Genomic DNA, 16,452 nt, shown 5'->3' on the forward strand with positions numbered 1-16,452 from the left:
CCTGAAGTGAAAACAAGTCTGAAGTCTCGAGAAGTCTGCAGAAGTCCGGTGAAGAGTGAAGACACTATGCTCCCAGTAACTGCTCTGTGCGCGATTCCACGCTAAAAAAATTTGACCGCCATTGACGAGGTTCTTTCTTCCTCTTGTCAATACCATTTGTAGTTTTACTCCCACCATGGATTGTAAAAAAACGTAGCCTCCAATCTGATGTCTGTCGACCTGCTCTGTACCGAGAATTCTGGGCCTTTGGCCTCCGTCATGAACGCCTGCTTTTTAGTCAGCTAATAACCGGTCGGAAAAATATTGAAACAGCACTATTTTTTCACGGGTTCTCAACACTCTTCTTTCGGCCTGTGCGTAGAGAAATTTCTCTGATCCCACTATTACAGCTCCAGCCAGTCGCCTCTGCCCCTGGTGATATAAAACGACACACAAAACTGCACATCCTCCCCTCGGTACCAGCGCGGGAGAGGTCGGCTGATCTGCCATCCACGCTCCGCTCTTACCGCTACAATAAAATTTCCGTTTCACAAGGGAAACCCAACTGTACGTAAGCCCATATGGTTAATTAGGGAAGAAGAAGGTGATATGATCTTACAATCTTTGATATTACTCTCGTATTAAATCAGAGAGAGATTCAATCGATCTGAACATGTTTTCTCGATTGAGTAATTAGATTTGCATATCAAAAAGAGAAAAAATGAGGATAGGCTAGACTTAATTAAAAATGACCTTCCTGAAATTATTGGAAGAGGTTCCTTTACATACATGGATAGGTATGCTCTTACAGCATAGTGGGAGTCCTTTGACACTCTCATGAGCTGAAATATCATCTAAATCTAACATTCCACAGATGACAGATCGCCAGAAATGGTCACATGCCTTGGTATCAAGGTCCCCAGACCTTACCTCATTAGATTTTTGCTTCTGTGTATGGGTTCAGTGGGGAATTCTACATAGAAAAGGTAAACATAATAAACGAATTGATTGTTCAGATTATGAGGAATGGTGACCAAGAACTTATTACAGGGGGACGACGTATTCGTGACTGTGGAGAACGGAGTTCTGAGGGGCGTGGTAGCCACATCACTGAACGGCGCTCTCTACAACCAGTTCCTGGGCGTACCATACGCCACACCGCCGCTGGGAGATCTGCGATTCCGTGTAAGTATTATACATTAAAATTTTTATTTCTATAGCAATACTTTGTATAAATTTTCTCTTAGTCTCAGTTTCGGAGCTTAGCAGGCTTTCAGTATATTAATACACGATGAAAGCTCTCTTGATAACTTTATTTAACAAACAAATTTAATCGTTCTTTTTATGACGTCATTCAATCCTATGTGGTCCTTGTGGAGGCTCGTATTATATTAGAATGATCCTAATGTGCGTTCGAATGAAAACGATGAAGAATTGTTGGGGACATCGGGGCTAGTTGCTACTGTTATTGTAAAGAAAATTACTGCAAGTATGTTTCATAGCTGTTTTAAAGCACTGGAACTGTTAATGTAACACCAGTATAATAAACAGATTACCTCCTCTTATTTTACGATATCGGGAATTGCGGTCATTTGATGTTATTTTCGTCGGTTGTTGTGGTACTCTTCATTTGAGAACTGATAGGACGTATCGCTTCACGCTAGTATATCCTGTGCAAATCTCGTAATATCTGCAGAACAACTTACATCCACTTCAGAGTGCTTACTGTAGTCAAGTCTTGGTATCTCTCTACGATTTCGACCCCACCCCCTATCCCTCCCCCGCCACCTTCCTCTAAACTTCCATTCATTACCAAACTGACCCCTTCCTTGATGCTTCAGGATACGTCGTATCAACATATTCTTTCGTTTAGTCAGGTTGTGCCATAATATCATTCTCACGCAGTAGATGTATTATCTTAAGTTGTCTGACGTACCCATCTAATCTTCAGCATTCTTATGTGATGAGATACTTAGTTTCGTAAATGGTACGTATGACAACTTATCCTGTGGAACAATACTAAATACCGTGCTTGGGCATCAGTAGAAATTTGTCCGAGAGAAGCAAAATCTTTAAAAATGCAATTATTGATGCAACCCGCACTAATTTGACAGGAATCATACGAAACGATTCATAACTACCCAGTTGGTACTTTTAAGATCTATTACTTTGACATCCAAACGTTATGCATATTTCAGTAGTGTATATAACCTTTTGATACTATTAATATGAATGTGAATATTACCTTTTCAGTTCAGTAATCTGAAATTATATCATCATATAAGTACATCCACCGTAGCCCATTAGCTGTGAAATGTATGTACAAAATATTGAAAAACTATTTCTTGCACACTGACGAAAAAAATCGCAACACAAAAAAATTAATGAAGAATAATGAAATTTCTGGAATACATTTGTCTAGTTAACACATCTAAGTACAAGAGCTCAGGTTAATGTAAGCGCGAGATAAGCCATTGCAAATGTGAAATGCTGGTACATTGATTAGCGGTGTACCCGCCAAAGTGCAAGCAGGCATTGTTTTGTACAGGTGCCGGAGGTCAATTTGTGGGAAAGAATTCCATGCTTGTTGCACTTGATCAATACAGGAGCGGCTAATGCTATTTGTAGATGACGCTGGACTTATCGTCCAATGATGTCTCATATGTGCTCGATTGTTGGAGACAGATCTGCTCTCCGATTAAGCCAAGGCAACAGTCAACACACTGTAGAGCATGTTAGGTTACAACAGCGGTATTGGGGCGGAGGGAGGGGGGGGGAGCGTTATATTGTTGGAAAACACCACCTGGATTAATGTTCACGAATGGCAGCACGACAAGTCGAATCAAGAGACTGATGTACAATTTAGCTGCGTGTGATAACCAAGAGAGTGCTCCTTTTGTGGTATGAAATCTCACCCCAGACCTAACAACGGGTGTAGGTCCAGTGTGCATAGCACGCAGGCAGGTGGCTTTCTTGGAACCAACACACGGCCATCTCTGGCACCGAGGCAGAACCAACTTTCATCAGAAAACCCAACAGACCTCCATCCTGCCCTCCAGAGAGCTCTCGCTTGACACAACTGAAATCGCAAACGACGTTGGTTTGGGGTCACTGGAAAGCACGCTACACGGCGGTTTTCTCTGAGCTGGCCTTGAAGTAACCGATTTGTATCAGTTCGTTAAATAACTGTGGTGTCAACTGCTGCACAGATTGCTGCTACTAGCGCCACTTAGGTGACTGGCGCGAAATTTGAACAGACATTTTCTTTCAGATGTAGAAACACGCCTACCAACCTTCCTTTATGTGGCACAACTCCTTCTTGGTGCTGCAATTTTTTTCCGTAAGTGTCTTGGAGTAATATGTTTAACTAATAAAATATATTATGAAAGATACATTTTTTGGGTTGGTTGGAAAGAGTGGAACCTAGATCCTACATTCGACTAGATGATAGTGGCAAATCTCTCAAAACCGACCTCAAATTGGTCGGTAGAGGCGGCTTTTGACAAACTAGAAACGACTGAGGACAGTCCTAGTCTCCTAAGTTTGTCGACTTATTGTGCAACCAGACCAACTCGATTACAGAATTCTATGACTGCACTTGCCACTGCATTTCACCCCATAGAGTTTTGAGATGGTTCCAGTCTCCGGACAGTACATATTTTCGACATTCAAATTTGAAACTAGTTTCGTCACATACACAGCTGGCCACCGTAAATGCAACACCCTGAAGGAAGCATCCGAATCAAGTGGAATTTACACCATGAGTTTGCAGCGATGAGATATGCAACTGATTAGAATTTCAGCGCAGACGCACATCACGCGCGCCTGTGGCGCCACCTCATAGCGCCATTTAAGGCTTGGCGATTTCGACGAGTGTACGTTCGGCACGTGTGTTTACCTTGTGGTTGTTTCACAAGACGATCAGTTATGCCTCGTAGACAACAGCGAACATCTTTTGATCAAGTATCCGAGTTCGACAGAGGAAGGATAGTGGCTTACCGAGATTGTGGATTATCATACAGAGAAATCGCTAGTCGTGTTTGACGAAACCAAACAACTGTAATGCGGATATGTGACCGTTGGATGCAGGAGGGTACGACGGACCGACGTGGTCGATCGCATTCACCTCGGTGCACCACTGCACGTGCTGATAGGCAAATTGTGCGCATGGCAGTGACGGATCGCTCAGTGACATCCCGAACCATAGCACAGCACATTGCGTCTGTAGCGCATCATCCAGTGTCTGCGCGTACCATTCGACGCCGTTTACAGCAGAGTGGTCTGTCCGCAAGACGTCCATTGCTTCGTCTACCACTGACACAGAACCACAGACGTCTCCGTCGCCAATGGTGTGATGACAGATGGATGTGGACGGCAGAATGGAATGACGTTGTCTTTACTGACGAGGCACGCTTCTGTCTGCAGCACCACGATGGTCGGATTCGAGTGTGGAGGCACCGTGGAGAGAGGATGCTGGACAGCTGCATTATGCACCGCCACACTGGTCTTGCACCGGGTATTATGGTATGGGGCGGTATTGGATATTACTCTCGCACGCCTCTAGTACGCATTGCCGGTACTTTAAATAGCCGGCGTACATATCCGAGGTGCTGGAGCCAGTTGTCCTTCCTTACCTTCAGGGCTCGGCCACAGCCATATTTCAACAGGATAATGCGCGACCACACGTGGCACGCATTGTCCAAAGGTTCTTCGTCAATAACCAGATTGAATTGCTTCCCTGGCCAGCTCGCTCTCCGGATCTTTCGCCGATAGAAAACATGTGGTCCATGGTTGCTCAACGAGTGACCCAGATTACATCCCCAGCTGCCACACCAGATGATCTTTGGCAACGTGTGGAAGCTGCTTGGGCTGCTGTACCCCAGCAACACATCCAACGTCTCTTTGACTCAATGCCGAGACGTGTGGCAGCGGTGATCTCCAACAATGGCGGCTACTCTGGCTACTGATTCTGGCAGGAACCACATGTCACAGACGTCTGTAAACGTAATCATTTGATACTTGGTCAACATGTTATCTACAAAATAAATTTTGTTGTGCTACCTCTTGTCTATCTTGGTGTTGCATTTACGGTGGCCAGTAGTGTATATGACAGACTTATTTCGACTGTCGCATTTAGCTCCCAAAATTAATTATAAATGTACACATGTACAGTATAGCATGAGGGTGTTTTTCAGGAAACACTACTCCGCCGCGTAAAACTGAATGTATCTCCAGCAAGCCAGCACGAGTCTTCTTCGTCCACAGTAAACGGCAAACTAGTGCTTTGATTCCGTTGTACAGCAAAGGGAGGGGCATCCTTGTGGAAAATGGAGAATGATAGTCGGGCACGTATACTGATGCATGTTTATGTTATTTTGAGAACCGGCTTAGGAATTCATGCGCCAGAGGATCTGCAGGTCGATAAGGGCTGCATGAGGAAAGTGAGAGAAAAGACTGAGGACACTGTCTCTGCAAAGTTATGTAAAGTTTCGCATCCCTCTTGACTGCAGCACAGCGCTGAAATCGCCACCGCATCTAGGAATCGACATAATGTCCCTTGAACAGCGTGACAACCAAAAAAGTTCCAAGATATTAAGTGATTGCTCACAGCAATGTTAAATCTGCTGTTGATTAGAGTCGCTGATGGTCAGGGCTAGAAGTGTGTGAGAATTCTTTAATGAATAAAAACTTCGTTCCCAAATTACAGGAGGTGGCAATTACCTCCTAGTGTCCCGTCTTGCCGGCCGGTGTGGCCGTGCTGTTCTAGGTGCTTCAGTCTGGAACCGCGTGACCGCTACGGTCGCAGGTTCGAATCCTGCCTCGGGCATGAATGTGTGTGATGTCCTTAGGTTAGTTAGGTTTAAGTAGTTCTAAGTTCTAGGGGACTGATGACCACAGATGTTAAGTCCCGTAGTGCTCAGAGCCATTTTGTCCCGTCTTGTCCTTACAGTGCCCATTTGCAAGGAGGGTATCATAAGTGATCCACAAAACCATATTCCAGCAACACTGACATCTACAGGTATCTGTCGTAAATATTACTGCCAGTGGCGCTGAGAAACTGCTGAAATCGGTCAAATCAAATCTCCAGAGCCTGTGACAAACTATACAGAATTTCCCGCTGTTTTTCCCATGTTTTAATCGTAATGTACCACAGAGTTTCCGAACAAAAACCTGTATCCAGCAGTTAAAAGTAAGTGAAGTCATAACCATCTGCAAGAGGACTATCAGAAATGGTCCACAAAACTACCGTCCAATGTCATTCACACCCATTTGTTTTACAGTTTCCTAACATATTCTGACAAGCGGAAAGATCTATATAATCAGTTATAAACCAGAAAGAGAATCAGGACTCATATTTCAACGCAACGATCAACAGCTCTGGACACGTGCATGCAGAAGAACTGCAGCTCAGGTTTAGAGTGGGGGGGGGGGGGGGGACGGATTGTTGTAGGGGAGGAGACCAGACAGCGAGGTCATCGGTCTCATCGGATTAGGGAGGGAGTGGGAAGGAAGTCGGACGTGCCCTTTCAAAGGAACAATCCCGGCATTTTCCTGGAGCGATTTAGGTGAATCACGGAAAACCTAAATCAAAATCGTGGGACACGGGATAGAACCGTCGTTCTCCCGAATGCAAGTCCAGTGTACTAACCACTGCACCACCTCGCTCGGTCAGGTTTAGAATAACTGAGTTCGTATACAACAGGATCTGCAATCTGAACATTGTTACCCCAAAATCATGTTTCAACTCCTTGGTACTTTTTTCAGTGACTTTTTTTTATTTTCTCTCTTTTTCTGCCTTGGTAAATTCTGAGTGTATTATAATTATTGTATATTAGATACTGGTTATGGTATAAATAATTTATAAAGGACTTCAGTTAGCCGGCGGGAGTGGCCGAGCGGTTCTAGGCGCTACAGTCGAATCCTGCCTCGGGCATGTATGTGTGTGATGTCCTTAGGTTAGTTAGGTTTAAGTAGGTCTAAGTTCTAGGGGACTGATGACCACAGCAGTTAAGCCCCATAGCACTCAGAGCCATTTTTAAACTTTCAGTTAATACTGAAAGTAATTGAAAAGTTATGTAACATTTTTCACGCAACCAACATTTATGGAGCGATTGCTACGTTTCGTAACTTACAAATTTTATCTATAGATTATGTGGTCCCTTTGCTGGCAACATCGTATGCATCGTAAAGCCGTCCTGACTGTTATCAACTTGCTGTGTAACTGTGTCCTCCCGGACGTTCAGCTGAGCTGTTGTTTCCATTTTCGGCACAATATTTACACGACCGATTCAACCATCTTCTTCAGGTGCTGTGACTTGTGCTGCAATGTTTTCTAACCGTCTGGATTCCAACCAGACTATGATCCAACCATCTTCTTCAGGTGCTGTGACTTGTGCAGCAATGTGTACTCGCCGTCTGGATTCCAACCAGACTATGTCTGTTGTTGGTCTCGCGCCGTTGTTGGTCTCAGCTGTACAGGTTGTTTCAAAGTCTTTACATGAAACTTACGTGGGTGATAGATCGTCATGGGGAACAAATTTTGTTAGAGACAAAATGTTCTCTGACACTTCTCGGGGACGGTAGGCGTCCTCTCGCATTCGTTATACTCTGAGAGGTTAGGATGTCCGAGAGACTTAGCGTTTGCGCCACGATACTAGTCCCATCATGTTTCGTTTCTTGATTATATAAGAGGAAGTGCTTGATGACAGCTGATCTGCTAGGTTGTTTTAATCAGGTATGTCGCTGATGTTCCTTGAATCTCTGTCACACGTAAGACACATTCGTTGGAATATTGTACACCAACGACTTTCGAAGACCTGGATCATCTTTAATATTACAAAGAAGACTTTTTTCTATTTTTTTTTGACGGGCGAAAAGTACACTAGATCCCTCTTTTCCGTAGGTGTCTATTGATCTCTCCAGATATTTACCCAGCATGAGGGAGACAAGCGATACTTGATTTTATTTCTCTATCTCAGTCTCAACTTTTTTCTGAGGTTTTCTTGATTTTAATAGTAAAATGCGACCCAGATCGCAATAAATTATTTATTTATAAATCTGGTAACAGGTTTCGGTCTATACGATCACCTTCAGACGAAAGACTCCAGTGACATCAGGATCCGGTTCATGGAGCGGCCTTGTGTGTCACCGACTGGTGCCTGTCACAAGCTGCTTCCTTGATCAGGACTGCAACGCTCGCTCACTTCGACGATCTGAGTACACATTCCTTCAGAACATTATTCATAGATGTAATTCTTCGTCGAGGCTCTCCATGTCTGAAAGTGTTCGAGCTCTATGGAGCAGAATCTGTAACATCGAATGTCTTTGTGACACTTAGTGTGAAGACAGTCAGTGTAAGTGGGTTTTCTATATACACTGAGACTCAAGAATGCATCCGGTATTCTCATTACTGTTGTTGTTGTGGTCTTCGGTCCTGAGACTGGTTTGGTGCAGCTCTCCATGCTACTCTATCCTGTGCAAGCTTCTTCAACTCCCAGTGCTTACTGCAACCTACATCCTTCTGAATCTGTTTAGTGTATTCATCTCTTGGTCGCCCTCTACGATTTTTACCCTCCACGCTGCCCTCCAATGCTAAATTTGTTATCCCTTGATGCCTCAGAACATGTCCTACCAACCGGTCCCTTCTTCTTGTCAAGTTGTGCCACAAACTCCTCTTCTCCCCAATCCTATCCAATACCTCCTCATTAGTTATGTGATCTACCCATCTAATCTTCAGCATTCTTCTGTAGCACCACATTTCTAAAGCTTTTATTCTCTTCTTGTCCGAACTATTTATCGTCCATGTTTCACTTCCATACATGGCTACACTCCATACAAATACTTTCAGAAACGACTTCCTGACACTTAAATCTATACTCGATGTTAACAAATTCCTCTTCTTCAGAAACGCTTTCCTTGCCATTACCAGTCTACATTTTATATCCTCTCTACTTCGACCATCATCAGTTATTTTGCTCCCCAAATAGCAAACCTCCTTTACTACTTTAAGTGTCTCATTTCCTCATCTAATTCCCTCAGCATCACCCGGCTTAATTCGACTACATTCCATTATCCTCGTTTTGCTTTTGTTGATGTTCGTCTTATATCCTCCATTTCAAGACACTGTCCATTCCGTTCAGCTGCTCTTCCAAGTCCCTACAATGTCGTCAGCAAACCTCAAAGTTTTTATTTCTTCTCCATGGATTTTAATACCTACTCCGAATTTTTCTTTTGTTTCCTTTACTGCTTGCTCAATATCTAGATTGAATAACATTGGGGAGAGGCTACAAACCTGTCTCACTCCCTTCCCAACCGCTGCTTCCCTTTCATGTCCCTCGACTCTTATAACTGCCATCTGGTTTCTGTAAAAATTGTAAATAGCCTTTTGCTCCTTGTATTTTTCCCCTGCCACCTTTAGAATTTGAAAGAGAGTATTCCAATCAACATTGTCAAAAGCTTTCTCTAAGTCAATAAATGTTAGAAACGTAGGTTTGCCTTTCCTTAATCTTTCTTCTAAGATAAGTCGTAAGGTCAGTATTGCCTCTCTCATTACTAAAAAGTCGAAAAAAGGTAGCTGACCCACCTTTGGAAGTTTTATCGTGTATTTTACATTAGGATGGTTAGAATTTAAATGTTCCATAAGCTCTTCAATTTTATTGTTCTATGTGGCGGCACCAGCGTCATCGACGTATGAATAGCAACACGTTGTTGTGCTTAAAATGAAAATAGCGGCTCAGCTGGGCACCTGAAGTTACTACATTAATCAGTCACGGCGAGAAAATCTGACGGATCATAACCATGTACTGTCCTTGTCATCACGAAGCAAATAGGCTTATGTTTCCACTATAGCGTGTCAGTCGTCTGGGTTGATGTAAGAAAACGGGTGAAGACCTTAATCTGGCTCCGGAAAGCAATCAGATTAGTAAATAAATATTCTGTTAGTAATCTGCAAGGAAGGTATTGTTATTTCGCAGTATTAATTTTAAAACGTTTGCAAAACTGCACCATATGGTGATGCGTAAGTATGTGAGGCAATGGCGATTCGTTGTTCCAGCAGCCCCTTGACCCGTGTGCTTATCTGCGCAGGCCCCGCAGCCAGCGGCCTCGTGGTCCGGTATTCGAGATGCCCTGTCCTTTGCCGACATGTGCACTCAGCCCGGCCTTATGGGCCTGTTGCCCAATGCTACCGGCTCCGAAGACTGCCTTTACCTGAACGTCTACGTACCGGCTGCGGCGAGTGGTCCTCTGCCAGTCATGTTTTACATCCACGGCGGCGGCTTCAAGTTTGGACATCCCTTCTTCAGCAATCCGGACTACTTAGTGGAGAAGGGTGTTGTGTTGGTCACAATCTCTTATCGCCTTGGTGCCCTTGGTAAGTAAATCCTTTTGCTTTTGCTTTTAGAGTGCAATGTGGACTCAGGCTTTCGCTGAAAGTCACGTAAGTGCAGAAGATTTTGGTTTACGAGAAATAACACAGAGGATTTCAAGCTTTTCAGGAGTAGTCTGATGCCGAAATAGAGCACATAAAAGAGAATGTAAGTTCCGCTCACTTAATTATGTTACAAGACGTCTGACTGATTTGATGCGGTTCGCTATGAATGCATCTCCTGTAGCAACCCCTCCAGATCCATTTCCTCGTTATGGGATAAATAAGGCAACTTTCCACACGTTTACGTCCTCTCTCGCACACAGAACACACAGGTTAACATGAACGCTCAAGTATCAAAGTTGGACGCTCAAAGCGTGGAAAGGGTCACCTAGCACGGTAATTTCCCCAGAACATTGGCATAGGTCGATAGCCCGGTACACATTGTGTCACGTTTGCACTAAACGCTTTTGTTTTAGTTGTCAGTCGTCTCACTGGTTTAGTAGGTCAGCAACGACTTCTTGTCCCGTGTCACCCTCTTGACTTCAGAGTAGCACTTCCACCGGACGTCCTCACTTCTTGGATAAATTCCAGTATCAGCCTCTTCCTAAAGTTTTTCCGCATAATAGACAGGAGACGAACTTGTGGAAGACAAGAAGTCATCAGACGTCGCGGTGCTAGAGGGAACTATAGACGTTTTCATACGTTCGTCTCCTGCCGATTTTGGGAAAACCTTCTAGTATATTATCAGTCCACCTAATTTTCAATGTTCTTCTATAACACTACATTTCAAGCACTTCGATATCCGGATTTCTCAGAGTCCATGATTCACTTCCATACAATGTTGTGCTCCAAACGCACATTCTCACAAGCTACTTTTCCAAACCAAAGGCAATGTTTGATACTAGTAGAGTCCTTTTGGCCAGAAATGCCTCTTGCCTGTGCTAATTTGCTCTTTATGTCCTCCTTTTCTCGCCTGTTATGTGTGATTTTGATTCCAGGGTAGTAGAAATCCTTCACTTCGTCTACTTGGTGGTGCATAATTTTGATGTTAAATTTATCGCTAATCCCAAAACTTCCATGCATACTACGTGCCCTTTAGACTGTCCATTTCATTCAACAAGTCCTACAGTTGTCCACACTTTCACTGAACATTGAAACGTCATCAGCACAGCTACATTTATACACTGTAAGAAAGAAAACAAAGGAACAATCCAAATGGGATGGAAACCGAGAGATGTACAGACAAACATGATTAAAATTTTAGGAAAGTTGGATGGTTTATTCAGGAGAAAGAGCTTCACAAATTGAGCAAGACAATAACGTGGTTGTCCACCTCTGCCCCTTATGCAATCAGTTATTCGGCTCGGCATTGATTGATGGAGCTGGGTGTCCTCCTGAGAGATATCATTCCAAATTATGTCCAATTGGCATGTTAGATAGCCACCATGAAGGGCAACAAAACGAGGAGTATATTGTAAGGGTGCCATGGATGAGAACCGAATGCTATGAAGTAAAGTGGCACCCCACACCATCACTCCTGGTTGTTAGCCCATATGGCGGGCGACAATCACTTTAGTATTCCATCGCTGTCCAGGGTGTCTCCAGATACATCTTCGCTGGCATGTCTTTGCTGGTCATTGGGGCTCAGTTCGAAGCGGGACTCATCACTGAAGACGAATCTGCTTCTGATAAGCGAAGACATGGCTGGAGACGCTCTGGACAGAGGTGGGATACTTACCTGACTGCCACCTGCCATACAGTCTGACAACGGGGGTGATGGTGTGGGGAGCCATTTCTTTTCATAGTAGGACCCCTTTAGCTGAAATCTACGCCACCCTTACGGGACAGCGATACGTCGATGATATTCTACGTCTCTTTTTGTTACTCTTCATGGCAAGCTATCCTGGGCTTACATTTCAGCAAGGTAATGTCCGCCCACACATGGCGAGAGCCTCTACTGCTCGTCTTACTGCTCGCCAAAACCCCACCTTGGCCAGCACGGTCACCAGATCTCTTCGCAGTTCAGCACGTTTGGACAATTATGGGAGGGGCCGTGCAATCAGTTGGGGATTTTGACGATCTAACACGCAAATTGGACAGAATTTGACACGACATCCCACTGGAGGACATTCAACTCCATCAATCAATGCCAAGCCGAATACCTGAGCAGCAGAAGTGGACAACGGTGTTATTGACTTGCTCAATTTGTGAAGCTCCGTCTCTTGAATGAATCATCAATTTTTTCTGAAATTTTAATCATTTGTTCGTCTGTAAATGTACGCCACATCTACTGATTTCCGTCCCATATGGTTAACTCCGGATTTCGGAATGTATAGATTGAGCAGTAGGTGGAAGTACATCCCTGTCTTACATCATTTTCAATCCGAGCACTTCGTTCTTGGGCTTTCATTCTCAGTTTTGCATTTTGGCTGCCTCCGAAGCTGAATGGTTAGTGTCATTGCCCTTATACAGAAGGATATGTCTTCGGTTGTAGGTACCTCCAGGGATTTTTTTCTGATGTAGCGGGTTCCACTGAGCCTCATGAGGTCAAATGAGGAGCTACTTGAATAAAGAAGCAGCGGTATCATCCAGATTCACCTACTGGTAAACTGAAGGTATAGGTGACATGATAATCACATTTAACAAAGAAATTCGCCAAACTGCTGTGCAAATTGAGAAGTTATTTTCTTTTGTTTTCGCCACCAGTTTCGGCAATTCAGTATGCCTCCTTCAGGCCCCTTGTACACCTCTCAAAAATGATCGATATTGGCATACTGGGGCCATTTGTTTCTGGATGTCGTGAATTCTCAAGTACTTCCTTCGAAGACTTTGAAACGTCCCCTTAGAACAAATTATACAAGACTGTGCTTAAACTGACACACAATGTTTTTAGCGCAACGCAATCTGACTATTAAAGATCCCTGCAAAAGAATGGCCCTGAGTAACATTAAACTATACCTTTCAGAAATCACTTACCTCACAAAAATCTTCGTTGCTCGAACTACTGCAATACAGCGAGTGCCACTACTGCCAGCTAAATAAAAGATACAAACTACGGAAGGCACTAACTACTGATAGTCTAGCAAATGAAAGATTCTAATAGAGAACAAACAATGTATTTACCTCAAGATTCATAATATATACAGCAGTTCATGACATTTTTCAAAACTCCGCCATCTCTCTCCCCACATCCACCACTGCTGGCGGCTCACCTCCAACTGCGCAACGCTACGCGCTGTTCACATCCAGCTATAGCAGTTCATGACAACAATGGTAGACAAAAATGCAAACTAGCCACAGACTGCACACAGCACAGCCAGTGATTTTCATACAGAGAGCGCTACGTGGCAGCGGCGTTACCAATCTAAGAACCTAAACAGCCTACTTACATAAAGAAAACATAAACAGCCTACTTACATACAGCCTACTTACATAAAGAAAACATAAACAGCCTACTTACATAGCCCCCATGCTCCACACAAAAATTTTTACAAATGGTGTTGGGCACTGGCCAATACAGATTTGAAAAAAAAATTTTTCACAATTACAGTAACAAAGATATAAAATGCACACACTTATTGATACAATGTTGGTCAAAAGCTAAAATTTTCTCACAGTCCATAAAGACAGTCCAGATCATTCATCATAATAGTAATTACAGTTTTTTTTCACAAAGTCTCATTAGTAAAAAAAATTGCACACAGAGGTAGTGGATTTCCATGCAGTCTTGACGAAGTAGTGTTGTCCTTCCAACAGAAAGACAGTGCTGACTCTTGACATGCTGACAGGTAATGGGCCACAATGGAGCAAACCCACAGCAGAGTCATTCGAAGTTCTGACGAGTATTGGTAGGTAGGTCATCACAGAGCAGACCCACTGCAGTCCTGGTAGAGAGTATTGGTATTGGTGGGCCACCAGAGGTGCAGACCCACTGCAGTCCTTGTAGAAATAATGGTATTGGTGGGTCATCAGAGATGCAGACCCACTGTAGTCCTGGTAGAGATGTCCAGCAGCCATCTGTTGCGACTGTGCAGGTGCACAATCACCATCGAAGAGTCTTGCAGAGAAGATAGCAAGTCCATATACCCCAACTTGTGCACTCACAAAGTTTGTGGAACTGTCCTTAGAACCAGCAATGCTGTTATCTAGTCCCTTGCTGAATTACTAACACACGTGCAAACACTATCAGTCCCTACTTCTCACATATTGTCCATATACTATGACCAACAGAAATGTGTGCAGTGAGATGGAACTTACAAGTTACTTAATTTGATGAACTGCTGTCAATTACAATTTTATAACATAAGAATACAATGACAAAGGTACAAAATACATAATTAAAAACATAACAATACAGATAACATTTGTAGTACAGGCTTTACAAAAGAATAGAAATAAACATATACATCAGTGTTACAGGAATGATGACATGAGTACAAAAATAAAAGATCAGAATCACTTTTGAAACGTCAACTTCACACATGCACATTAAAACAACACAGAATAAATAATGTCTAAGCATCTTTACAAAGCAAATAACAGAGTATTAGAAAAATTCTACAACATAGCTCTCATCAGCACATAAACACATCATCACATAAAGACAGGAAAAACACAAATACACAAGGGTACACAAACATATAGCGGAATAACACAAAAGGAAAGGACAGGGTTTGTTTTACTGCAGTATTTTGCATGGAGATCTCCCTTCGTTCATCATTATTCCCAAAAGTCCTATCTAAGCCTGCTTTCTGTATTCTGTTCACATCCTCTGTCAAAAATAGTTTTTCTCCACTGTACAGTACCCTTTTTTGTTTTGCCCAAACCATTTTCATACAGCTTCTCAATACATTTCTTCCAAGTCATCATAGTTAGTTTCTTATATAGTCTACCCCCTCTTAATCTAACTTAAATCTACTGAGCTCAGATATATATACCAAGGGACGAGGCAATGCAGCATCACGTAACACAGTTAATATAAACAGCAATGAAAAAAAACGCAGATTTGCGAAGCAAGCAGCATTAAGAAATTAGCAAAAGTCAAATTCAATAACACTATGCCTGGCAAACAGCAGCAGCAAATATAAAAATATAAAAAATATAAAACTTATATCTATACATGACATAGCTCAAGCAGAAAAATATTACAGTAAAAACAACAATGCAGAAAAGGGAAATGTCTATTCACATCCTAATGTCTATGTAATTAAATTGGTGCACCACAACAACTTATTGTAAAAAAAATATTACGTACTTGAAAAGAAAATTATGTGTTACTGTTACTAGTTCCTTCTTATTGTTCTTTCCTTTTCAAGTGCTCCTTTTTTAAAGAATGTGGATCATAAAATAATTATTTAATAGATCTGTTGACAGAAAGTGTTCACATTAGCAAATGCATTTTATTTTATAAAAGCAATGCTGCAACACAGCTGGAAACCAGATATCAAATGAAATAAGCAACTACGAAAAGCAAAGCATAAAAATATCATTCAATAGTCATGTGGCATTTCGTAAGTCAGTAGCACTCAACTCTCGGAGAAAGACACTTGTCATAATCAGGTGTGCAGATGTACGAATATTTTCCATCAATTCATAAGCATTTCAGTAATTAGCACAAAGTGCGAGTAATCATATGTTTTCAAGTAACGAGGGTGTCGCATTAGCGATGAAAGGCACACCCTAATGGCTTGTTCTCCAGGTGTCTGACACAGCTGTGTGCCGACGACGCACGTGCAGGTGGTCACTTAACTTTCTTATGGAAATATTTACGACAGCAGTTTCCGCTGCAGTGACAGTCTCATATAAAAATATTTAACAGGTCAAGAATGTGCTTTGCAAATGTGTAGAAAGAAAATACTATGAATATAACAGTGTCCGAAAAAGTTTCGCCGGCATTGTGATACATTCACGCATCTACACACACATTTCATAATTCTTAAAGTACGATTCTTGGTTTCCAACATCCTTTTTCACAAGTCAAGAGTCCCTAAACACTACTCATTATTCCTTACCTTATTCGTCAATACTTCTTCAATATTTCATCATAACATACGTGGAATAATCAAATAACGCATATAGCATTAGCTTATTGATCATAAACATAC

The 16,452-nt window shown here is 42.6% G+C and overlaps 1 protein-coding gene across 1 annotated transcript in view; it reads left to right on the top strand.

Moving 5' to 3' along the window:
• LOC126095642 (acetylcholinesterase-like) overlaps nt 1-16,452 on the top strand; it is an 83,029-nt gene that overhangs the window by 6,656 nt on the left and 59,921 nt on the right. Inside the window, exons 2-3 of the mRNA XM_049910404.1 lie at nt 1,030-1,164; nt 10,066-10,351. Of these exons, the coding sequence (XP_049766361.1) occupies nt 1,030-1,164; nt 10,066-10,351 (421 nt within the window). The remainder of the gene's footprint in view (nt 1-1,029; nt 1,165-10,065; nt 10,352-16,452) is intronic.

Source organism: Schistocerca cancellata, chromosome 8 (assembly GCF_023864275.1).
Source record: "Schistocerca cancellata isolate TAMUIC-IGC-003103 chromosome 8, iqSchCanc2.1, whole genome shotgun sequence".
NCBI lineage: Eukaryota > Metazoa > Arthropoda > Insecta > Orthoptera > Acrididae > Schistocerca > Schistocerca cancellata.